The following is a 25417-nucleotide window of genomic DNA, read 5'->3' as shown; positions in this document are numbered from 1 at the left end:
AAAAAAAAAAAAAAAAAAAAAAAAAAAAAAAAAAAAAACACAGCAAAGCCATTTCAAGACCTAAAACAGTCAAGCATCTGGAAACATCTGAAAAGTTCCTCATCTCCCGACTGCAGAGCGAATACCTCGGGGGGGGGGGGGGCACATGACAAAGTCCATCATATTCATCTTAACACACTGGAGGGAAAGTCTCAAATACAGTTTTCAAATGTGAGCCTTAGACTATACCAAGATTCATAATCTCCACTGGTTAATGATTAAACTGTTTTGGCATTTCTTTAAGTTTGTAAATAAGCCCTTTGTTTGGGAAGGAGATACTTTTACATTTGAGGAAGAGCTTTAAAAGCTTCTTTAGGTGTTGCTGCTACAGGAGTTTACATGTAAACACCTCAAGAGCACCTTGGGCTCAAATCAATTAGCAGCCAAAACCAAAAAGGGAACACTTGAGATGATGAAGAGAGATATTTAATACTAGGAGCAGGCCGTCCTTACAGAAGACAGATCCTTCTGAAGGTGATGGCCAGGCACACTGCATTTGCTCTCCATAGCCTGATGCCACGCTGGCTAAACGGTGGAAGGTCACTTCAGCTATTTAGTGCAATACATTTAGCCAAAACATTGTGCTGAGGGAATGTTGGTGTAAAATCTTGGTCTGGCTCCTATCGCAGACAATGATGATTCAAACTCAAAGACTTCTCGTCTTTGAGTTTGTGTCTCGTTTAAATCAGCTGCAAGTGGTTCCTAACGACCAGCTCAAAGTAAATTACTGCGAAAACACAATTGTATCCGTTAGGCTAAACATTGTCTGTAAAATTTGAATATATTATAAGAGCAATTGGAAATTATATTCACATTTTTCACATTTTTCAATAAACAAGTTGTACTCTAGTTGCCGCCGAAATCAAATCTGTGTCTGCTCCAGTCAGGAATGCGCCTCATGACGTAATGTTTGATGAAACACCAGCGGGGACTGAGGTCTAAGAGTCCTGGTTTGGCATCGCTTACACCGTTGGTATCTTAGTGGGCAATCGCCGTTTCAGAAAGAGGAGTTGGAAAAACGTGTTAACCGGCTAGCATATCTGGATCAGATTAGCGAGGGCAGCAACGCTAAATCGACTAATCGCACACATCCCTAGTATCAAGCAATCAAGTATCTTTGTTTTTTGTTAAAAAGGCTGACAGTGAAGTCACCTTCAGAGAGATAAAACATGGCCCTCCGTGGCCTTTATCCCATCATTAAAAAGCAGATCTATAGAGAAAAATAGACGGCTAAACAGATCTAATGTGAACAGGGAGGATAAAAACCATGGACCAATGAGTATTAAAAACAGACATCCATAAAACAAAGCACAGAATTTAAGGCAGAAAAAAAAAAAAAATAAATCCTCATCCTTACAAAAACTCAAAACTAGCCTGCGTTTGTGGATGGATGGAGTTCAACAAGGTGAAAAAAGAAAAGAAAAGGTGGGGGGGGGGGGAGAGAGGCTGGACTAGCTTCAACATACAGAAATACAGGCGCAAATGCAGAACTCACTATGGGTTAAACTGCAAAAAAAACAACGACACACCGGTGGGTTAGTGCAGCACGGCGGCAGGAAGAGGGGGGGGGCTCATGTGTGGGGTGGAGGGGTGCAGAGAGATGGATGGAGGATGGAAGAACAGAAGGAGAGCAAAAAGCCAAAACAGAGTGGTGGGGGGGTGTGATGGTAGTAAGCTGACAATTCACAAGCTGTACCTACCAGGATAGGGTTATTTTTCTACTGTCACCACTTAAACCTAGTGAGGAAAAATTTAAAGAGTAGCTGACAAAAGATGCCAAAGTGACTGGAGATGAAGCAACATTAATGAATAGGAAAAAATAATTTAAAAAAAACAAAGCCGAACTAGCAGAATGTCAGACGTGTTTGTTTGGCAAAGAAGCAGAGGTCATGCTTGTTTACACCGTGTCAAACGTACGAGCTGCTTTAGTCTGGTTAATATTAATTTTTAAAAGATCCTGAACTCAAACCAATAAAGTAACAAAAGTCCTAAGCAAGTATGTGCACATCTCATGGTGTACTAGAACTAAACTCTTAATATATTATGTATCGAGAGAGTATCATTTGTCTTCCTGAAATACTTTTGAGCTTGCACAGCTTCAGTTTTCGGCTACATTACCTCCTTCAGGAAGGCAGTGAAGCAGAAAATATCAGTGAGTAAACAGTCTTCAGGAGAGAGCCCGTTATTTAGCGGTCCCAGTCAAATTACAGTAAACCTCTGCAGGTCTGTACTTAGTCAGACTTTAAAAAGGGACAGTCCACCCTCCAACTCAAAAATACACATTTGTCCTCTTACTTGTAGTGCCATTCATCACTCTCGATAGTTTTGGTATGAGTGGCTAAGTTTGGGAGGGTTTGTGGTGCTCAAAGCGTCAAACAAATGCATTTGGAAACAATTCGTTGTGGGTAGTTTCATGTAGGGACTTTTTTCTTTCTCCACAACTACAACAGCCAACCGTATCCCCGCGCAGAAGGAGGCATGCATCTATATGCTAGCTCACATAGCATCACTGAGCTAACGTTACAGCTGAGCCGAGGAGGATGGCGTTAATGTCTACATCTCACGCTGTCACGAGCCTCTCGTCCATCAGTAGACGTGTACTTCCTTCTGCGTGGTGATACGGTTGGTGGGTGTAGTTAGGAGGAAAGAAAATAGTTCCTACATGAAACTGCTCACAACAAAGTCCCTGGATTATGTTGAGTAATCAGGTCATGATTTATGGAAAAATACATTGCTGTTGAGTTTTTCAAATGCTTTTTTGGCACTTTGAGCACCAGAAGCTGAGTGTCCTATAGTTCCATCATATTTGAGAGAAGACCAACACAAACTATCTTGTTTGCTAAATAGCGCTACAGGTGAGAGGAAAAATCGGTATTGTTGATTTTGGGGTGAACTGGCCCTTTAACCGACCGGTGAGAAGTCATTCCGAGATACAGGATCTGGTTAAGAGGAAAAAATACATAATGGGAGTGTTTCTTTTGTGCGTCCAGAAGCCAAATCATGATCACGACTACAAAATAAAAGCTGAAGCAAAACCAAAAGCTGGTGTAAAATGAGATGCATTTGGCAGTATGTATTCTGAATGTTGAAATCTGACAAGGCAATTTAGGACAGCCGTTCTCTACCTGCAGCTCAGTGACACCCGTAGGACACTGGATGGTGGTAATGCTAAATGTGTCTCACTGGGACATTTAAAAAGGTTCTGAGAGATCACTGCAGCAGTCAATGGCCTACAGTAAGAGCTGCTTCACTTTTTTGAAAAGAGCATCCTGAGCCAACAAAGTTGAGAACAGCTGAGTAAGGTCTTTGTCAGGACACCAGAGATCTTTAGAGTGGGAGGGGAAGTCTGATCTCACCTTGGGATCGTAGTCGGGGTCGTTCTCTTCATCAGCCTCCTCCTCTCCCTCCTTAACACACAGCACAGAGAGACGTTAGGCTGCTGCAGTTCCTCAAGGCGACCATAATTAACACTCATCCATGTCCAAGCATTTTCATACGAGAAGTGTGGCCCCAAATGGTCTTACCTCATCGTCCGCCTCCTCTCCCTCTTCATCGTACTGTAAGACACAAATGTGAGGATTAGCTAAAAAAAGAAACACGAAGAAGTTGACGAAGAAACAAGCTAGCTCCATGTTTTTCCTTGAAAATCCAATTGGAACAGACATATTTCAAGTAAAGAATACTCACCTGCCAATAAATCCCGTTTACTATTGATAATAAATAAATAAGGCTTCAACAGTTGATGTGTTCGAGCTAAACCATTATGGTATGGCGGTCTCAGACTGGTGTGCGCACAATACAGCGCATGTAGATTGATGCACAGATTGTGGAATAAATTTGAAACAAGCCCAGTCTGTCCATGATCTTTTAGCTGTGCGCCGTTAGCAACATGTGCTGAGGTTAGCGCAACAAGCCGATTGGCGTGCGAGTCGGCGCAACTGCGGCGAGTACAAATGAACCGCTGGAGCCAGAAGACCGGCAGCCGGTTCAACAGTCGGCTCCAACAGCGACGGAGTCAAGTATAAGATGAGGAAGATGTGTCAGTACTGCTCCACCGTTATGAATGGAAACACATCCCAACCATTACCGGAACATTCCTTACAACTTGTGCCAGCAGCAACGAGATCAGAGCTCGTTCCTCTGACAAAGCCATAATGTAGTCAAGCAGAGCATAATGAAACGCCTATAATGGCGACATGTGTCCATTCCAATGTGCCCTAAGGCCGAAGAAGACTCACGTCGTCGTCGTCATCCTCGATGGCCTCTCCTGTGAAGTAGAGCACGGCCCGAGGTACGATACGCTCACGGATGAAGTGGCCGATTTCAAAGTCTGCAGCCAGGACCGCCTCCGAGTCTTCGTCCTGAAGACAGACGGCACAGTTCATTCATGTTTACAACAGTAATAGTCGAGGTTTCTATACGACGCATTCAGGGTTGGACCGGTTAGCCTCTTTTTGTAAAGGCAAAAACACAAGGTTAATAAGATAATCCGTAAATATTTAAAATACCTGAGAAAACTAGATTATTAGAATGAAAGTTCTTTGCATATTAGATTTAGCTTCTAATAAATAAGTAATTTGTTGCTTTAAGCTGTTGAATGCTAAACAAATAGATTCAATCAGGAATTTCAAAGCGTAGAAGAAGTACAACTTACCAACTCTGCGTTTTCTGGAACTGAAAACAAAAGCAGATAGTTATGCCGATACCCAACTGATGGTTTTAATAATGTTGAATCAACTGGCCATGTGTAAGTGAATATTTATGCCCCATCGTGCTTACCCTCTGGCGGGGTGAAGAAGTTGAAGAAGGAGTCGTTGGGGACTGTCTTGGTGACTGTCCTCACTGTGCCGCGGCCCTTGTGCTTCTGTTTCTTCTTGATTGTTTTCAACGTGACGTTCTTGCCCTTCGTCCACTCGATCGTGCAACTGTAGTAAAACACGAGGAGGAGGCAGCAGGAGAACGCAAGGGCAGTGTCAGATTTATAAATGTCAAACCATATATGATATCTGGGGTTTTATCTAGCTGGTGAGCTTGTAGATAGAAATTGTTGAGGGAAATGTTATAGCGGGTCAGGTCATGTTGACGGTTTTATTAAATAACGAGGCTGACCTTATAAACAGTGCTAGAAACCTTTGATAGTATGAAATCATAATGCTCCTGAAAATCCTCGTCTTTTGATCGAAACCAAGAACACTCCAAAGCAAATTAGTATGAAAATGAGACAAATTTCATTACTGAATAACAATTTGAGCAAAAGGAAAAATGTCAGATTTTCTACCAGAAAAAGACTATACAATATCGCTGTACTATTAATACTCATTTCTGACTTGTACAACTGAATTGAACCATTGTGCATCCCCTTTAAAAGAGTTGCTTTGATGTTTTTAGAGAAAGAGGTCTTCGCCCTAAAATTATAATGTTTCACTTCCACTGAATTAAATATTAACCAATATCAGTCCTGATAACTTCCAAATATTTAATTTGCAGATTTTTAACCGTTTAAATGATAGTTTGATGCATTTCATCAAACACGTCATACAGCAGCAGTGGCCCTAGTGGAAACTAGGAAAACAGCACATTTACTTCATAGGGCAGGGGTCGGCAACCTGCGGCTCTGTTGCGGCTCCCTGAGTCTACATCCACACTATTACGTTTTTTGTTAAACGATCTCCGTCCACATGGCGTTTCAGCATCGTTTTCTAAATCAGTGGTCCCCAACCGGGCCACGGATCATTTGGTACCGGGCCGCACAGAAAGAATAATTATATTATTTCCGTTTTATTGATTATCAGAGTCTGAAAAAAGTTTTATTTTGAAAAATGACCGCATTCTCTCGCAATTTCATCCGCTTGTCTCTCTTGAAATTGTCAAGACGCGTGTCTCGGTCACGTGATACATTACCTCAAAAATTAAGCCCACAAACTAGCGAAAATGACTAAAACACTTTTGGAGAGCTTCTTTGCAAAGAGGGAAAGGCCCACTAAGGACAGAAAAATAGCCAACAACTTCCAAGAAAATGAAATCCTCATTTAACAGACATCAGGAGTCTAATTAAATATCAGGAGTAATTCTGATGCGCCAAGCCCGCTCTGCAGAATATGTGGCAACAGAGGAAGATCAGCTGCTGGAGATTGTAAATGGCCTTACAAGTATGTTTGAGACAACAACAACTGCTGGTGTTTTGGATTAAAATCAAGGCTGAATATCCCGAGATCGCCACTAAAGCACTGAAAACTCTGCTTCCATTTCCAACATCCTCTTTGTGAAGCAGGAGTTTCTGCAGTGACAGCAATCAAAACTAAATTACGGAGTAGACTGGACATCAGGAACACACTTCGGGTGTCATTGTCTCCCATTACCCCCAGATGGGACAGTCTCGTTGCAGAGAAACAAGTTCAGGGCTCCCACTGATTCAGCATTATTGTGAGTTGTATTTATTTATGCATTTTATATTTAAATGATCTCCGTCCAGACTCAAACGCCTGAAATCGAATATCACGTGACTATTCACGTACACTGGGCATGCGGGTGGGTGCCGGTGTAAACAGGAAGTGGATTGGTTGCTGAAAGCCGCTAACGTGACTTCAGACGGCCGCTCTCCGTGGGTCTGATAATGCTGCTGGACACGCTGCTCGCTAATCGCTCCAATAACAGCTGCTTCCTCCGTAAAAATGCAGACTTTAACTGGACAACAGCTGCTAGTAAAAACAACAAAGTCAGTAATACCCGACTATAAATAAAAATGTTTTAATATTTTGTCAACTAAAATGTGCGTCACATCCCATTACACCTGTCAAGCGCCTTTCCCTGCAGGTGGCTAATCATGATTTTCAGCCCCCCGCCCTCTAAACTATCAATGGATCAATCCAAAAAAGAAAAGTCACGGAGAAAAATAGAGTTTAGTTCTGCGTGGACATATTCATTTGCTTTCACTGCTAACGATGCTGGCTTACCTGTATGCTTGATATGTGCCAACGATGCTGGCTTACCTGTATGCTTGATATGTGCAAACAATGTAATGTTGAATGTCACTTCCAGAACACAAACGCAGCATTTGCTGAAAAGTATCACGCTGGAGATGATTTCTCAACTGCTGCAGCAAACACTCCTCTTCATAAGAGTTTGATATTATTATTATTAGGTAAAATAGCAATAAAATGTCAAGAATAGTCTTTATTCTTGTTCTATAATTTCATAAATACAACAAACTATAGTTTTTGTATATATAATATAACTATATACAAAACTTTATAAGCTGTGATATCAAATGGCTTCTGCGGCTCCAGACGAATTTTATTTGGTGGAAAATAGAGCAAAATGGCTCTTTGGATAGTAACGGTCGCCGACCCCTGTCATAGGGCAAACATGAGAACATGACTCAATCTGGTTGAAAATAGTAAAAACCACAACTTTGAAGCCAGGGCTCTAGATTGAAAGTCTGATATAACAGAATATATGATTTTTAGAATTAAATTGCCGTGAGATCAAAAAGTTTGATTATATTGGATATTACATATTAGAAACTTTGAAGGTTTGAGTGTCTGTTTTGGCTACAGTTTACAGACTTATAGGAGCTGAGAATGAACTTCCAAACTTTGAAAAAAAAAAAAAAAAACATTGCCAAAATGAATGCAATAAACATTAAATTTATAGAAAAATGTTATGCCCCAAAAACGTCTCATGTGATTAAGTTAAACCAAAGACTAAACAGAACATGAGGCGCTGCTCACCCTGTGCAGCACATGATCTCTGGCCCGTCGAAGGAGAAGGGGTCGCTCTCATCTGGCTCCGACCTCATCTTGTAGGTTTTCGTCAACACCGTGTTCGTGAAGAAGTCGTTGGCCTCGAATTGGAACTCTAACGTGAAGCTCTGGGGAGGACCGAACCAGACGGCGATTACAGACGAGTCGGCGGTAAACGACCGCCTCCAGACATTCAACACGAGTCACGCTCACTCACCATGGGCTGCCCTGGATCCGAGAACTTCACTTTAATGTCTTGTAAATGTTTTAGGATGGGTTCATCGTGTTCCTGAGGGGACAGAGAAGCACAGCAGCATTCAGAGGAGTGTGTTTCGGTTTTGACTTATGGTTAGTAATACACCTGTGGCCAAAAGTTTTGAGACAAACAAGTATTGGTTTTCACAAAGTTTGCTGCTTCAGTGTTTTTAGATCTTTTTTCCACTGTTACTATGGTATACTGAAGTATAATTACAAGCATTTCATAAGTGGCAAAGGCTTTTATTGACAATTACATTAAGTTTATGCAAAGAGTCAATATTTGCAGTGTTGACGAGAAGTTGCTCTCGGAGGATGTTTTGGTACCATTCTTTATTCATGGCTGCATTCTTAGGCAAAATTGTGAGTGAGCCCACTCCGTTGGCTGACAAGCAACCCCACACATGAACGGTCTCAGGATGTTTTACTTTTTTTTCCTGGATGCCCCAAACAATTGGAAAGGGATTCATCAGAGAAAATGACTTTACCCCAGTTCTCAGCAGTCCAATCCCTGTACCTTTTGCAGAATATCAGTGTGTCCCTGATGTTTCTCCTGGAGAGAAGTGGCTTGTTTGCTGCCCTTGACACCAGGCCATCCTCCAAAAGTCTTCGCCTCACTGTGCGTGCAGATGCACTCACACCTGCCTGCTGCCATTCCTGAGCAAGCTCTGCACTGGTGGTGCCCCGATCCCGCAGCGAAATCACCTTTAGGAGACGGTCCTGGCGCTTGCTGGACTTGTTGGGCGCCCTGAAGCCTTCTTCACAACAATTGAAGCGCTCTCCTCGAAGTTCTTGATGATCCGATAAATGGTTGATTGAGGTGCAATCTTACTAGCAATTCATTAGATCACTCTTCATAACATTCTGGAGTATATGCAAAATGCCATCATAAAAACTGAAGCAGCAAACTTTGTGAAAATGAATATTTGTGTCATTCTCAAAACTTTTGGCCAAGGGTGTACACCATGTGTCATGATCCACACTGTTCTACACATCTTGGCCAGCAGGTGGAAGCAAACCCTGATTTTTCTTTCATCACAAGTGAAGCCTCTGACCCATTTCCCCTGCCACTCCAGCAGCTGTCTGGATGAACCTACCTGCAGCATGTCACTGAGCAGGTCCACATTTTTGAAGACCGTTAACCAAAACTCCGGGATGCCTTTGGGGTCCTCCTTCTCCTCGTCCTTCTTCTCCTCCTCCAACTTGGCCTTCTCCTTCATCTCGTCCTGGTTGAGGGAGACATTTTCTTTTCAAAATGACGCATGCTCAACAGTTTCTTTTTCAGGTATCATGCAATAAGAAACTAGGCTTTTCACCACCTACACCCACAAAGACAGCACTCTGCATCTGGGATTAGATGTAGGGCAAAAGAACCAGCCCCCCCACCCCCCAAAACAGTTAAAATAGATCACTATACTGATTTCATCAACTGTACGTCTGCCTTGGAATACAGACATCTGAAATCAGCGATAGTGATAGATTGAATCCCACGTTCTTCCTCATTAGCTGCATGCCATTTTGGGAAGTGACGCGTACTCTCCTCTGGATGAGACTTTGAGCTACGTGAACGAAACAAAAGAGTAAAGGAAAAGAAGGCCTAAGTGATCAGACAGGGAGCATGCAGGTGTATACGTCACCTGTACCTGCTTACTTACTGTCAGCTCTTCCTCCTCATCCATCTTCCATTCACACTCCTCATCTGTGGGCTCATACGCTGCTTTCACAATGTCGCTTCGCTGTAAAGAGCAAAGAGGAGAAAGCCATTTAAATCGGGGGTTTGTGCCTGTTGCACCCAACTGATGTACATTTTTATACAAGTTCTACCTCTTTGTCTTATGAAAGAGAAAATCATAAAACAAGTAAATGACAATGAAACCGAGTGTGAGCTGTTTCAGTGACCAGAGAGAACATAGGCTATTCTTGGGAAAGAGGTCGCTTTAACCCTTGCTTTGTTTACATGAAAACAAAACGTCTTCCCGCTGCATTAGCCATGAGAAACATGAAGGTTACATCTACAAATGGTCCACACAGGTAAGTCCACTCTTGTGCAGGGTCAACCTCACTTGATAAGGAAATACTGCTGAGTCATACGTTGAAAAGCAGAACGAGGCCGTACCGAATAGTTCAAAGCTTCCATTCATTTAATTCAAATAAAACTACAGACACAAGGTCTTATACATTTGAAGTCTATCGCCATGCATTCTGGGAAAATGTCACATTGCTTTGCGCTCATTCAACTTGTCCCAGGGTTGACACTTTAGAGTTTACAAGGTTTGTTAACAAGAAAAAGTATTCCGTTGCCATTATTACAATTTGGTACAATGTATAAACTCTCATTGAAGCCATCACATCTGTTTTCATGTCATTTCACCAGAGGGGCTGACACACGTATGTAGAAGTGAAGTTTTAAAAAGGCCAAGGAAACCCTTCAATCAGTTCAGCAACAAACTGATGAAACACTTTAGAGTCTTGGCCTTATATTCAAGTCATCAATGGTAAACAATAATAAAATGCTATATCTACTATTTCTGTTTACATTCATAGCAGTCTGCTTTACAGTGACGACCAAAGCGCTTCACATCAGGAGCTCTTAAATGGATCAGTCGGAAGGGGGCGGGGGTGTTTTTTTCTGGATATACAGCAGTACAGATCAGCATAAACATGGCAGCCCGCTCAAGGTAACAGATGCTGAGGGAGACCGTCACAACCATGTAGCACACTGCTATGCATTTGGAACACTGCTTTTAAAAGATTCATGAACCTTTTAGGATTATGAGTGCATCAAACTGACTTGTGGTGCTACTCTTAGTTTATGCTTTGAGGAAACAGTTTAACTGTCTAGAAACGCACAACAGAAAATTACATCAGCCATTCAAAATACATACAGCCGCAGGAATACAACGCTGAAGGTGACAAAGTATGGAAGACGTACTTTGTCGAAGAGGGGCTGGTAGAGGGCCGCGTACTTTCTCTCCAGTTCATGGACTTCTTCATAGAACTTTGCCTCAATGTGGGCACATTTGACCTGCAGGTTCTTGAGGGCGTTCACACGTCTCTTCACAACCTTTGGTAAGCTGTGGGAAGACAGATATGAGAGTACAAGAGATGAGAGTGCAAACCTGGAAGAATCCTGGCACAAAGATCAGTTAGTTATTTATTTCACTCTGCGCTTTAACTGCAATTATTACACTTCGTAAATTTTGAAGAAAGAAAAAAAAGAGCAAACTAATGGGACTAATCTATAAATTGTACTAGTTTAGGTTTCAGATTGCAGAAAGGGCTGCACAAACTTAACAAAACTGAAGATATTATTTTGTGATCATGCATTCCCTTTGCTTCTAAATGTACTGTATAAACACAGGACAAAATGTTAATGTGCAGCGAATGGTAGCAGAGCGGACGCTGCCTCAGAAGTTAATGAGATGTTTGGAGCAGAGCAGCACTCTCCCCAGAGCATCTCAAATAAGTGAGGGTGGCCTTCCACGTACACAGTAAACAAACTGAAACTATGCAGAGAACAGGTCGTATTGAAATTTGCTTCATTCATCAGCAGAGTGAAGGAGGGATGTCTAACTCTTATACAGATTTATTGGTTTATGCTTTAGGTTCCTGGTGTGGATCATGAAGTGAGCTCCTCCAGATTGTAAATATTGTCAGGGCATTTTCTAAAACTCTTTTTAGCCTCTTTTTTCAATTGTTCCCAATGGGGACACAGCGTATGCTGCCGCATCAAGTAAAAAAAAAAAAAAAAAAAAAGCACTGCACCAAACAAATATATAGTAGCCCAACACTTCAACTGAACCTTTATAGACAAGCGGAATCAGTACAACTGGTAAAGAATATGGTCCGCCCTGGTTCATATCTCAGCTCTGATTTGAATGTAGGTGGGCCTGCTCTCAGAAACATAATACCTGTACGCATCTTTACTGTACATGGGGAAATTTGAGTATTTCGTTCCACAGTTTAATTATTAATAACCATCCTTTAATCATTTCTTTCAGCTGTTTTAAATGTTGTCTTATGTTGCCTGTGCTTAAAATCGCAAATGTCTCTAGATCATCAATACTACACAGGGCACCCTTTCAAGTCTCATTTGAATCTCAATCTTGGTATTCGTCTGAGACCTGGTTGGAGCGCTGAACATCGATCAACACCAACCAGGCTTTGAAACGCCTGCACTATGCTGGCATGGGAATGAGCGTTTAGTCCCAAGTGCTGGGATGTTGTAAACTGGTGAATTTGTTAGTGACTGCCAAATACTTGACATGTTGATCAAAGAGATGCTCGCTGATGGTTTTGCTGAGAACAGGAGCAGTGGGTGGCACAGCCCCACGGCCAGAGACGCACGCACAGTCACTGGAGCGTCTCAGATTTCTACCTCTGAACCAGCTCCGTGACTAGCAGGTAAGCAGTGTGCTGCTGTGGACAGGGACGCCAGAGAAATGTTTTACCCACCTTAAACGAAGGCAAAAATCAGTAACAGTTTAAGTGTACGCTATATTTAGAATATTTACGCCCGTTTACCTTGCTGTGAGACAGCTATACAGTCCGTTTCCAACAGGCAAGTGAAGCAGTTGTCCATGCTCTCGTCAAAGCCAAAAGACTCCATTACAAAAAACAGTAATTTTACCTCGCAGAGCAGGGGGGTTGCTGGTTTACTGTTGCCTCGATCAGTTACTTTGTTTGCACTATGGTGCGACTTTGATGAATCCGAACTAACAAACGTCACACAATAACACTTTGGCTAGCTCAGACTCAGTAAAGTCACATACTAACAAAGAAAGTAACCGATCTCTGCAGCCGTAGACCAGCAACCCGTGTTGGCTTTGAAGAGAGCACAGATGGATATAACAACTTCAGCTCCCCGTCGGAAACGGCTATCTCATGACAAAGTAAACCAGCAAATATATTCTTAATCAAGCACACACTTAAACAGATATTGATTTTTTTTAAAGCCAGCCTTTGTTTTCAGTTTCCTTACTGCTATAAAGAGCATCTTCTCTGCTTTGAGCTTAGTATAAGTGTGGGGAGCGCTGGCCCAGCAAGTGGCTTGGCACTTGATTGTGCACCTCTGAAAGATTTTAACTTGGTGAGCACGATCATGTGACCACCACAAAAAAGTTCACTGATAAAAGCACTATTAACATGTCTAGCGATTATACAAAGAAGTCAACCTTAGTTTCTTTAAAATGCATGTAACACTTGACTTATACAAAAGCAATAAAGTAGTCCATGAATATGAGATTACAGATAATCACAATCCCTCCTCATCATTGTGGAGGTTTATGGCTTTTTGGTGGTTACACCTACAGTCTATGGGCTATCTCTGGGTTACACTCGCTGTCTTCTTGATTCTTCACATTTCACTATGTTTGTACGCTTTAGTGTCCTTACAGACACTGACCTATGCTGCAGATTCTACATAAATTCTTGTTCTAAGATGACGTCATCACCCGAAAAAAAGATTCCGTCTCACCTCTCCATGTAGCCTGACGGCGAGCCGTTCAGACCGTCCAGCCTCTCCTGCAGTGCAGCCAGGATCTGTGGGTTCTGCATCATCTGAACAGTCAGCTGACGAGCTGCAGAATAAAAACGCAGACATGGTCAAATATATGAAGGCCGTTACACCGCCTCAGGAGCAGGACAGGGTTCTCTTGCTCAGGTTTTGGTGAGAGCTGAACTGGAGCGGAGGTTTGATTACATTAATGCTCAAATAAGCACATTCATGTTCGAGGTGGTATAATAACGTGACCCTTCCCGAGCCACCCTGATGTATACGATGTGCATACTGCCAGTGTTGCGCAGCCACACAAGGAGGCAGTCAGCAATAAAGAGTGCTCTTCCTTTGTACAAGTGGACAGATGGTACAATCCGAGTGTCCGACACATTGCTTGCACCCATCAGAGCTCAGCCACATCGCTGCTGGCAGGTGAGAAGATTAAAGAGATTGGAAGTCACTTTTCTCTGCACATCCTGAGTGTGTTGTCTGGGACGTGTTACCAGCAAGCACTGATCAGCTGTCCAAGACTCCCAATAAATACACCTATGCCCGTCTGAATTCACACCACACAAGCTGTTGCTTTTTTGTTGGTGGATACCTTTATGGGGGATGGGGATGAAATAATGAGATGATAATGAGTAGGGTTGGGTACCAAACTGTACTTTTAAAAGTGGGCCCCTAAAAAGGATACTGCCCTCATAGTCTGTTTAGACACCAATTTCTTACATGGCTTTGCATCTTAACAAAAAGGATGTCAACTGTACACGCATCAATCTGCTCTGTTAGAATGAATTGCAATGTCGACATATTTAATAATCAGTGAGGGGAAATGATAAATAAAACAAATATCACAAAATCTAAATAAACTTCTCAAACCACTCCAGTAACATGTGGTCACATCTGAATGTCTCTGCCTCACATCCATTTCCTTTTACCAACTCCTGAAGATGAACAACTTTGCTCTGTAAAAGGTCATATAACCACAGATGCTCAGCCCCCCCCAAAAAATAAATAAAAAAAGCTATTAGTGTCTCCACCGTGTCTAATGTCATCAAATTTAAGTCTAAAAGTCACTGAAGTTAATCCCTTATTTGACATTAGTGGTGTGTTTCAGGTCTAGTTTGCATGTTACATACACTTTGTAGGTGAAGGGTTTGACAGCAGTAACCCTGACACTTTAACATTTACAGCTGGAGCATTAATGTGTCCCCATTTAGAAAAAAATAGGAGCGACACCATCTGCAACGCTAAATAAACTTGAGGATGGGGTTGTGTGCTGCTGAATAATTCACACTGATGGCAGCAGGCGTAGTTTCACCCTTTGTTTCTAAACAATGCACTTGCACGTATCTTATGAGCAGAGCTGTGATTTGCAGTTTGCTGCCTTGATGTGTAAGCCTTGGGTTATTAACGAGAGTTTGCGCTGCAGGTCATCGTTGGCACGCTGCAACTGTATTACTCATGCGTTTATAATCTCCACCTTGTGTAAAGCTTTTCTGAGAGTGTTCTCGCTATGACCGATCAGTCGCAGGCAGCCAGAATGAGCCTCCTTTGAATAGTCTTTGAAAGACCACACTTTTAAACTGGTTATAAATAGACGAGGCCAAACGTCCGTCTATATCTATCCACAATGAGCCGGGAGTAGGCCGATATGAGAAACCGTCTGAATCATTTATTGGACGTCAAAAGGATGCGTAAACAGCAGCGAGATCCCAAAATAAAACTGATTAGTGCCTCCCAGCTCTGAACCACAACTCAAAATCATGTCATTATGATTCTCCTCAGTTTAAGTACCAGACGGAGAACCAAATTGGTTCTCCCTAACAACAATTAGAATAATGTTCTCGAACGTCTCTTCATCTAAACCAGGGGTGGGCAAACGTTTTGGCTCGGGGGGCCACATTGAGTTTTAAAATTTGACAGGCAGGCCGGGCCAGTATCAGATGAATGGAGTGTTTGTGTGAACTAATATAAATGACAAGTAAAAGCCATGACCTAAAAAGTAACTTGCATTTAATTTCAGTGGGAACAGTGTTGTTGGTCACCCTTTTTAACCAGTGCGTCAACGTTTGGTGTCAGTTTGGTTACGGCAATTCTCAGAACAGATCTGAGGTGTGCATCAGTTAGCTGGGATCTTACACGGTATTTTTTTTTATCACATTAATGCATATTTTATCGTGCACTTATTAAGCAGTCATTTTTGACAGTGTTTTTAGTGTAAAGGTTAATGACTGGTCTTTTTAGCAGTTCGATTCTTTGAAGGGATCATACAAACATTTGACTGTCACATCCAACATTATCAGAGTTCTGCTCTGTAATGTCTTTCCTTGTCTCTCTCCCGTGTCACGGTGTGGGTACATCTCGCTGGCGTATCAGAATACCCTTATTTTATTGGCTAAACTGCATCACGTGACCTGATTTACAACGCATTGGTCGGTGTTTTTCCTGCACCGCTGAACATGTGCCGTAAATGCTGGAAAGGCGCGTGAATAACTCCGCTGCATAAAGCAAAGGCCAACTGAAAACGGGTCCGCGACGAACCACCAGTTGAGAATCACTGGTCTACGGGATCGTGACGAGCGGTGAACAGCTGTTTGTGTGGCGTGTCTTGCGTCTCTTCCCGTTTCCTTCACCTACATTCCCCTGGGCCCTAAGCCCCTCCATGTACAGCTTCTTATCACCCTCTTTGCACCAATGTACATTTATAACAAATACCACACGGTAATCAGCGTTGCATATGTGTGACACTCTATCGGTGCATCTCCGGTCTGTCTTTGTTCATCCTGCATCGCTCTGTTCTGTTCTTTAATGTAGCGTAACTGGAGCGACGGAGCCTCTCCCAGCTGTTAGCAGACTGTTGTGCTAGCAAGCAGGCTCGCGAGCGAGCTGTACCCAGCATGCAGTTCGGCGGTGAAATTTTATAAATGTACAATTATTAGTGTTACAAATTCTTTGTGTCACAGACTGTTGTGTGCTGTGGTGTTTTTCTGTTAAAGAGCGTTAGTTGTGGGTTGTTAATTGTTGTTATAAATTTATGACCATGACTAGGGTTCCCTCAATACATATAAGGAACTAGCGCTGTCCGCTGTGCAATAGCGGCAAACAATACATTTAGCTGCCTGTTGAAAGCAGACAGCAGTTGTTTTGGCTATGCACCGGTATAATGGTGTGTGAAGAATTCATATCATAGGGGAAATTAAAACCGGTATACTGCCCAGCCCTAGTCTTTATTATAGTTTGGACAATTTTGTACCAATATTCGACGGGCCGGATTAAAAAGCCCAACGGGCCGTAGTTTGCCCATGCCTGATCTAAACTATGCCTTTACCTCTGCACAGTTTAATTTGCATTTTAAGACAGACCGTCTGCAACTATTACACCATCATAAACCTGTGCTGCAGCATTTTTTCAGAGAGTCCTACCTTTGCTGTTTTCATCTTCTCCCGTCTCCTCCTCTTCCACTTCCTCCACGTCTTCCATATCTGCCGGGTCCATCTCAGCTTGGTCTTTGCTGCTCGGGGGGGGGGGGCAGAGGGGAAGGTCAACTAAACACATCACACTGTTTGAGTGTGCAGAATTAACATCTGCCACCATCTATTTCTGGTACCTTTAGAGTCCCAATGGAATATTTGAGCGGTGTACAATTATTAGGGGGATATAATTCAAATCCTAAGCATCTGATTGTGGGCAGGCTTAAAATGTAGCACAATAAGGAGCTACAAAGGATGATTGCCTGAAGGACGGATGTCATATTATTGGTTGAAATTAGTTGGTACTAGCACACTTTATTTTTATTTTTTTTTTTACAAGAAGAAAAGATGGTTGAATTTTGATATAGAAATACAATTTTGTTTTTTATGTTTATGTTGTTAAATAGGTGCATAATATCACTGGGGATGTAATCTCAGAGTTAAGGCATTTTTTATTTCATCTCTACTTTAAAAGGTGAGGTTGCCAGCAACTGCTGCTTTAACCAACCAAATATTGAGCTCCCTCCCAATTCTGAAAATATAATTGCTTGGAAAATGAAGCTTGGAAACATGTTCAGTCTTAAATTATCCAGGGAAAACTCAAACTCACAAATGAAACTTCAACAAATATGCATGAGAATGATTGGTTGAGCACTTGATCAGAATAAGAAACAATAGCTGCAGCCCTACTTGCATGCCCAGCTCAAAGGCACATTGGTTTGCAATTAAGAGGAGGAATAGTTCAGTCGTAGGGTTGTGTATCATTAAAAAAAAAAAAAACACCAGCACCAATACCAGTACCTTTAAAGCGATACTGACACTAACGGTGCTTCATTCTTTACCCATCATGTGAATGGAAGCTATGAGTGTGCGTTCCACAAGCTCGCCAAAAGCTGCCGCTCTGCACAGCCCTCATCAACCCCTCGGAGGAACAGCGATGTCACCCACCCTCCGGTTCCTGCCCAGGGTAAAATGGTTAGCTCTGCTGGCACCGTTAGCTGTTAGCAACCAACAGTTGATGTTGAGAGCCGTGTGCAGGAAATCTCGACCGTATGGGTTGTAGCTGCTGCAGTAATGGCTCAATCACAAGTCGCATTAAATTACAGAACACTTGGCGCTAGTCATTTTTGTCTGCACCTCGGCACAAGAAGGATCGATCGCAGTTTGACTGTAGAAGTTTTGATACTACTTTCGGTCGACCTTACAAAAAGGTGTCAGTACCCGTACCCAGTCCTACCAGACTGTATACACAATTCTCAGCAATTTAAACTAGCAGTAATCAAAACTGAGTTGTGTGTGCATGAGAAGGAGATGATATACATCCCTGTGTTGTTACCATTGGGTCTGACCCACTGGAGCGTCAGACCCAATGGTAGGATGTTAGGGTCATTCACTCTAATGTTGTGAGGTGTCTTTTATATATCCCAAACAGCCCTGGTCTTAGTAAACGAGGGACTTATTGGTTTGATCCTGTTATACATCGGACCTTGCCCAAATCTGTGATATCACAGCAGGAGGCGCTTTCCCTTAAACTGTCATGGACACCTGTGGCTAACTTCAGGCCCCACAGGCCTCAGACCAGCAGAGGAGACTAGCAGAGCACTGGTAGACGATGCACTTACTTGTCGATGTCTGCCATCTTAGCTGAGTCTTCAATGATGCTAGAGAGAGAGAGAGAGAGAGAGAGAGAAGGTAATTAGTTCAGAAATACTGGAGGACACAAACTAATTGATTTTGACTAACACATGACTGTCTCCAAATTTGGGTTAAACAGCATTTGCAAATAAGTCCTGATGTGAATACTAAGATGGTACAGGGGAGATGTTAAAGTTAGAAACACTTGATGAATGACAGTTTAAAAGACAGCCACAGATGGTTTTTTTGATTCTTAATACTGTGTTTGACACCCGTTTAAAACACAACCTGAAGGCAGTTATTGTGGCTGGCCTATATTTGATTTGCAAAGAGACCTCAGTGTGTCACCCTTTACATTTAGATACATGGTGACCCGGTCCCTTTCTGTACCAGCCTTACTGTAACAGGTCAAATAGAAATAAAATGGAAAAAGAGCATTGCAAGTCATCCTACTCTCGCAAAATACTACTACCGCCATCTAAGAGGAAATGCATAAAAAAAATGCATATAAAAAGTCAACACTGAACTAACAGCCTGCATACCACGGAAGACCAAAAGCAAAGCAGGATACTCATTGAGATCGTTTCAACACTGTTGTTGGTATATTGTACCTGTGACAAACATTTCTTCAAATCTGTTGCTACAAAGAGTTTAAGTTTCTCTAGGCTGACTCAGTTCACATGAGTAAAAATGAATGATTAGCTGCCATATAAAAAATATGAACCTCAGTAGCAATTATTGGATCAAATTCAGTTTATCAATTCATGTTAGGCCTACACATAGACGATGTGGGTCTTTACATGGCTATGTTTTCTGTTATGATTTTATTAGCTAATATAAAGTAGTTTGTATTGTGGCAACAGCTAGTAGCGTTGCTACTTCAGCAGTTACCCAACATTAAGGATATGGATAATCGTAACCAGTTTCCTCCACATGTACATCAACAGAAATTAAAATATATTTGAACTGGTTTGTTTAGTATTTGATTTCATTCTTGTAGGTTGCTTAATCAAGTATTTTACTTGAAGTATTCATTATTAGACAGGACGACAGGTAGTACAGGTGAGAGGAAAGTATGGAAAGAGGTCTTTGTGCATTTTGTTAGATGTAATTCCACATAATTCGGCAAAATAAAATGTGCGCATTTAAAGCAACGCTGTTGGGAAAGAAATTATTGGGGAAACAACGAGGTTAATTATTAACACTTTCTACAATCATTTTACAGTCACTTTTAAGCAAAATGTCTAACCGATATTACCTTTTCTTTATACTATTGGATGGACATCAGCCATGACTGGCAAATTGTTATGGACAGTTTGATACCTCCTAACATTTTGGAGAAAACTTGTAGATTTTCATCAATAATGAAAATATTCAGTAATTGCAGGGCTACATTTGTTTGATTATTTATTAATTTGCATCGCTCCAACTGTCAGTCCCAAAATAAAAAAAATCACCTGCACCAAATGTTACTAGGGTCCAGACTATGGCAAAGGTCGTAAATCCTGGTCTTTGATTGCCATTTTCCTGCTGGTTCAGCATCCTATCAAGCCCCTAACTGCGTTCACCCGTCACCCCAGAGGAAAACGGGCCCCTATTAGATAGCGTCACTTTAACAGCACCTCTCTGCGTCCTTAGGCCCAGAACTTAGAATCTCTTGAGTCTCACATGATCCGGAAAAATCAGCCGCTGTGATGCAACCGTTTTCACTGAGAGCTAACAATTTACACCAAAACCAAGAAGAGGATCAACATCTTTTCTGAAAAGCCGTCATATAGTCACCATCTCACTATACATTAGCTGGACTACATTCGGCTGATACAGCATTATTCAGCTACGGCACTGATGTGACAGTTCGCTCAGCACAGTACAAAGTGGCAGAACAGTTTCTTCTCTCCATAAGGAGATAACAGATGAAGAGAGCATGCTGTGTGTTGACTCCGATTTGTGGCTTTAATCGTGTCCCCATTCCTCCACAGAAAGCTGCATTCTGTCATTTACCTAATATGGAAATACACTTTAAAGCTCTCACTGTTTAGTCAACAATAGTGCAAATGATCAAAGGCACAAGTGCCCCATATGACACTAATATCTAAAATAAGAAGACACCTACCACCACCATCTTGTATTCTCCATTAAGCCAAATTATTGAAGAGAAAACTACTGTGGAGCGCTTTTAGCAGCACCACACATGATAAAATATAAAGTTGCGTAAAATGTGGCGTTAGCATGTCTCAAATTGTGGTCAATACTTTGCTTTTTCATGGTCAAACAGTTTCAGGTAAACGAGGTAATCCACTGGGAGACCAGGCCCCGCATTTTCAATTAATGTAAATTATGTATAAGATATATTAATGTAGAACACCTGTGCACGGTTAAGTATCTCCATGCACCATTATGTCATCTAATTTGAACAAAGATTATCAGTGGACAATATTCCCATCTGGCCAGTCAAAGTGATGACTCATGAAATGAGACATGGAAGATATATTTATTACTGCTTTAACAAGTCCTGTTTAGTTTGGAATGCAACTGCCAAGCATGTACAAATAGACCTTGTAATCATCTCACCCCTGTCAAAAAATAGTCAATGCATGTCGTTTTCTCACATCTGTGTGTGAACAACTTTAACCACACGTATAATAGCGGTCCTTGCAGACAGAGCAGACACCGTCCTTTTAGTTTCTGGGACTAGTCCTTGTCGCCTAATCCTGCCCCAGCGACCACGTGTTGCATGCTCAAGTCTAGCGAACCATCAATGACTGACAAAAAAAAAAAAAGCTCTGGGTGGGTGTCCGGCTGCTCACTTAGACGCCTGAATTTTAAAACTTCCATTTGGTCTGAGCGAGCCAGCCGAAACTGTAGAGACGTTTACCGTCCGACGTCAAACCATGAACAAACCAAGGGTAACCCTAACAAGCAAGCCGACCCCTAGGCTAGTAACCCGGCTAACTTTAGCCGGCCTGCCCGGTCTTGTCACTGCGCTGCCTTGATGGGTTCCGGCTACTTAAGCTAGCTTATGTGCTACTAGCTTGATGCGCACTACTCGGGCTGAGTAAGTGGGAGGACCTGCTTCGACAGAAATATGGGCTAAAAAATATGGGCCAGTATGGAGGAAGCGGTGACAACGCTCCGGTACCATGTTGTAACCAGCTTTCGTTGCGTAACGTTAGTGGTTGTCCATTTTAACCAGCGCTCTAACCGTTATCCCTTAAATCCAAACTCCCATCCACTGCTCCGCGACCGGAGTATCATTTTCCAACAAATAAGGTCAAGTCCGAAAAATACAAGATACAAGACACGTGTCAACAAATTCCAAAAAATGTTGACATTTAAGGAATTTGCGCGACGTCGTGTCCTTTATATCAATGCAATGATTGTCATACCAATCCAGGGGACACGGACGATAATAGTTGTTTCATTATTTTCTTAATCGCGTGCAGCGTTAACATACATCATGGTGGAGCCATTCTCAATGGCTGCTGCCGCTGTCTGCCTCGACTAGCTTTAGCAAAGCGAAGCGGTCTTCTCTCTGCCGCCGTTAATTCAAGCAGCATAATTTTAATTTAACTTCTGAAACGACGCGCAAGCTCGGGGCGTAGGCGACAAAGCCATTTCCGAGTCCTGTCCCTTACCTTCGCGTTATGACCGGAGGACTGGACTGATGAAGCGGCGCTGCGCAGTGAAGAGGTCCCGGGGAAGAAAGACTCCGCTCCGATGGCGGTAAAAGAGAGAGTGATCCCGCCGCCTGCGCTCATATACATCCGACGTCATCACGTAAACCGGCAGTCGCCGAGGCAACGCTGCTCGTGGGAGGGGCGGGGGGGAGGGTGCCCCTATTGGAGGGAGCAGGAGTTGGTGGATCATCATCAGCACCACCATGATCCTCTTCCTCTCATCGCTGAACACTCCTCTTCCTCACCTCATTCATTTTTATCATTATAACTATCTTTTCTTCCTTCCTCATCGTCAATGCATCACATTGAACATTCTAGATGCCATTATGGTGCATCATGTAATTATTTGATTTCATTCATTCAGCCTATGATGAGGAACAGTGTGGACCTGACAAAGAGTAGATGAAAAATGTACGAAATCATCCAAGGTGTTTTTGTGCATTCTGTGTCATTGAAGTGTTGTCCAGGAGAAGACTTTGTCCTGCCAGTATGAGGGAAGCTGCTACACCTCTCATACTGATGACAGACTGCCATTATTGAATTGGCACCTGCCTTAATGCTGTGCCACCTATTGGCCTCCCCGGGGATTAACTTGGGTGTAGTTACACTTACAGCACGCTCTCATCTTTAATTTGTTGTGCTTTATTTTGCTCGATAGCCAAATGACATCAGAACTATGAATAATATTTATTTTTTAATTACCAGGATCACAAGCAGCCGAATTATTGGGTAGCTATTTATTCAATTAAAGGCGGGGGGCGGGGGGGGGTCCTATAATTATATCAGAGCATGCTAGACACCTGCATTTTCATAATAATGTGCCAGTGTTAATACCGGTTAAGAAACACAAAAACTGTTAAATAAGAGCATCAATCTGGACTGACCTTATTTTGTTTCCCAGCATGTATGCACCCATATACCTCTCCATTTCAGAGTGATTTCTTGTAAATGTTGAAGATTATCTTTTCTGTGAAAAATGGCTCATATGTTCAGGTGTGTCACAGGTGTGATTTGCTACCACCTGACTTCAAATTGCACTTCTCTCACCCGTCAAAACGATCAAAACTGAAGAACAGAATTTTGAATAAACTGCTCTAAACGTAATACCAGGGGTCCTGCTTATAAAGAACAGTCCCTTGTGTTTACTAGACGAGAGACAATTCAATAGATTTCTAGGAGAATTTGGGTATAATAAATGTAGAAAACTTTCTATTCTCAGTGACGAGGCACCTCAAAACACAGACGGACTCATACAACATCTCTTGACCCTGAGCAAAGCCAGCCAGAGACTGTGGGGATTGCAGTGTGATTCATCCGTCAGGCGTCACCAGCCCGAGTGTTACTAACACCAGACCAACCCTCCCCCGGCGATATCTGGCACGAGCCCAAAGGTCAGATCTGTCATCCGACGCTTTCCGACAAGAGGAAACCTTCCCACGTGTGCCTTCCATGTCAGAAACTCATAAGTGAATATTTCCCTGAGTCATGGCAGGCCAATGGAACAGGAATAGACGGTTTTCGAAGCCCTGCAAATCTTTCGCATTACAGTTTTTAGAGTGATACTGGTGTTAAGTGAGCAGCCCTACTGGGCCGGCTAGGAGGCGAATTGGCTGAAGGAGGTACAAAGAAATCCATCTTTTAAGTTTGCATCTCAATTAATTTTCTGTCCTTTTCTTTTGAAAAGATCACCTACACGAGCCCTAATTAAAACAAGTAAAATCTCAGTTTTCTATCAGTTAGTGTTCACATGAACCTATTAATCAAACTGTATATTTGGGGATCTGCAAGACACAATCTAATTAATTCTCTGGCATACAAATGAGAACTCAGTTTGGTACTGAAAAACATTGTTTTGTTTGTGTTCTTCCTCTTAAAACATCCTGTTTCTTTTTCTAATTTCCCTATATACCCCCATAGCCCTTGTTGATGGCAGGAAAAGCTCAGTTCGTTCAGGTTCCCAGTAAGATATTCCAGAGTGGACAACACTTTCCTTGCTCCGAGTATGGGTCAGCCGTGCTGTCGACTCTTGCTGTATAGTCTTGCATCTATGAGTTCTTTCGGGGGTATTTGTTGAAACATTTTGGGCTGTGCTGATGTACAACAGCCAAAGGAAACAATACATGCGAACCGTGTCAACAGAAAACACAGAAGTGACCACAGTGAAGAAAGACATGGCTTTTTTCGTTTTTGTTTCACAAACAGCCCTTGAGCAGCAATTAATACAGGAGCCACCGATGTGACCAGAAAACAAACTGGCATTTAAAAAAAGGTCATCTCACAATAGCAAGTGTTACTTTTTCTTGCTTTCTGACTGTGAGTGTGTAGTAGTCATGCACCTGGCACCAAGCCTATATCCACAATGCATTAATACTTTGGATTCATAATTATTCACATCTCTGCCTCCTAAAAAGAAAAGCTTTGTTTTTCTTCACATTTCAGGAATCCAGTAATTTCCTTTTAACTTATTGCCACTGACATCAAGTTGTAACTAAAACATGACCTGACACTTCATCAAATCCAGCATCATTTACTGTCATTAATGAGTCTCATATATGCCATATATATATGTCAACACACTACATATCAATTGTGGAAAATGACCAAATAAAAATAGAAGATAAGGTTAAAAAAAGGATATTTTGTAAGTAAATTAGTAACTTTATGCAGCACCCCTCTGTTCACTTTGTCACAACAGCACTCATTTTATAAAAGCAGATGTTAGTTCATTTTTCAGTGAGTGGACGTCACATTTCGGACTTTAACGTTTCAAATAACAAGGGAAGCTCCTTCTCTGAACAAAATCCTCGCCGCTGAGTGTGCAGTTCTGGAGGCAGCCTGGGCTGTCAGCAGGATATCTGATGAGCTCTAGACCGGACTGGATCCTGTGAGGAACAGTGTTTAAATTACACTTAAGTGCAGCAAAGAGAAGACAGGGCAGTTTTAGAAAATAGAGAAGCAGCCTCAGTGCTCGGAGCCCTGCTGCATGGGAATAAAAACCAGGTGCACGCTTCAACTCAGGACACGGCAGCCTCAAAATGTCACCGTAGGTTTGTGTCTGGAGCCATAACGCTGCCACCAACTTCTCCGTCGCTGCTGTAG

At 42.3% G+C, this 25417-nt stretch overlaps 1 protein-coding gene across 3 annotated transcripts in view; it reads right to left on the bottom strand.

Annotated features, from left to right (window-relative positions):
* Positions 1 to 22384, bottom strand: part of nap1l1 (nucleosome assembly protein 1-like 1) — a 24333-nt gene extending 1949 nt beyond the window's left edge. The window contains exons 1-15 of one of the 3 annotated variants that reach the window (XM_031876867.1): positions 22277 to 22384; positions 18629 to 18667; positions 16959 to 17047; positions 13513 to 13615; positions 10969 to 11110; positions 9680 to 9772; positions 9134 to 9262; positions 7999 to 8070; positions 7770 to 7909; positions 4819 to 4964; positions 4694 to 4713; positions 4278 to 4400; positions 3564 to 3596; positions 3396 to 3446; positions 1740 to 1776 (exon numbers count right to left, since the gene is read on the bottom strand). In XM_031876867.1, the coding sequence (XP_031732727.1) occupies positions 1771 to 1776; positions 3396 to 3446; positions 3564 to 3596; positions 4278 to 4400; positions 4694 to 4713; positions 4819 to 4964; positions 7770 to 7909; positions 7999 to 8070; positions 9134 to 9262; positions 9680 to 9772; positions 10969 to 11110; positions 13513 to 13615; positions 16959 to 17047; positions 18629 to 18645 (1164 nt within the window). In that variant the 5' untranslated portion in view covers positions 18646 to 18667; positions 22277 to 22384 and the 3' untranslated portion in view covers positions 1740 to 1770. The remainder of the gene's footprint in view (positions 1 to 1739; positions 1777 to 3395; positions 3447 to 3563; positions 3597 to 4277; positions 4401 to 4693; positions 4714 to 4818; positions 4965 to 7769; positions 7910 to 7998; positions 8071 to 9133; positions 9263 to 9679; positions 9773 to 10968; positions 11111 to 13512; positions 13616 to 16958; positions 17048 to 18628; positions 18668 to 22276) is intronic. The other 2 variants (XM_031876865.1, XM_031876866.1) reach the window with 2 other exon arrangements.
* Between the last annotated feature and the right edge of the window lie 3033 nt (positions 22385 to 25417).

This window comes from Anarrhichthys ocellatus, unplaced genomic scaffold, assembly GCF_004355925.1.
Source record: "Anarrhichthys ocellatus isolate YVR2014 unplaced genomic scaffold, GSC_Weel_1.0 scaffold118, whole genome shotgun sequence".
Classification (NCBI taxonomy): Eukaryota; Metazoa; Chordata; class Actinopteri; order Perciformes; family Anarhichadidae; genus Anarrhichthys; species Anarrhichthys ocellatus.
Note: the sequence above shows the minus strand (reverse complement) of the source record. Positions and strands in the feature narration are given on the sequence as shown.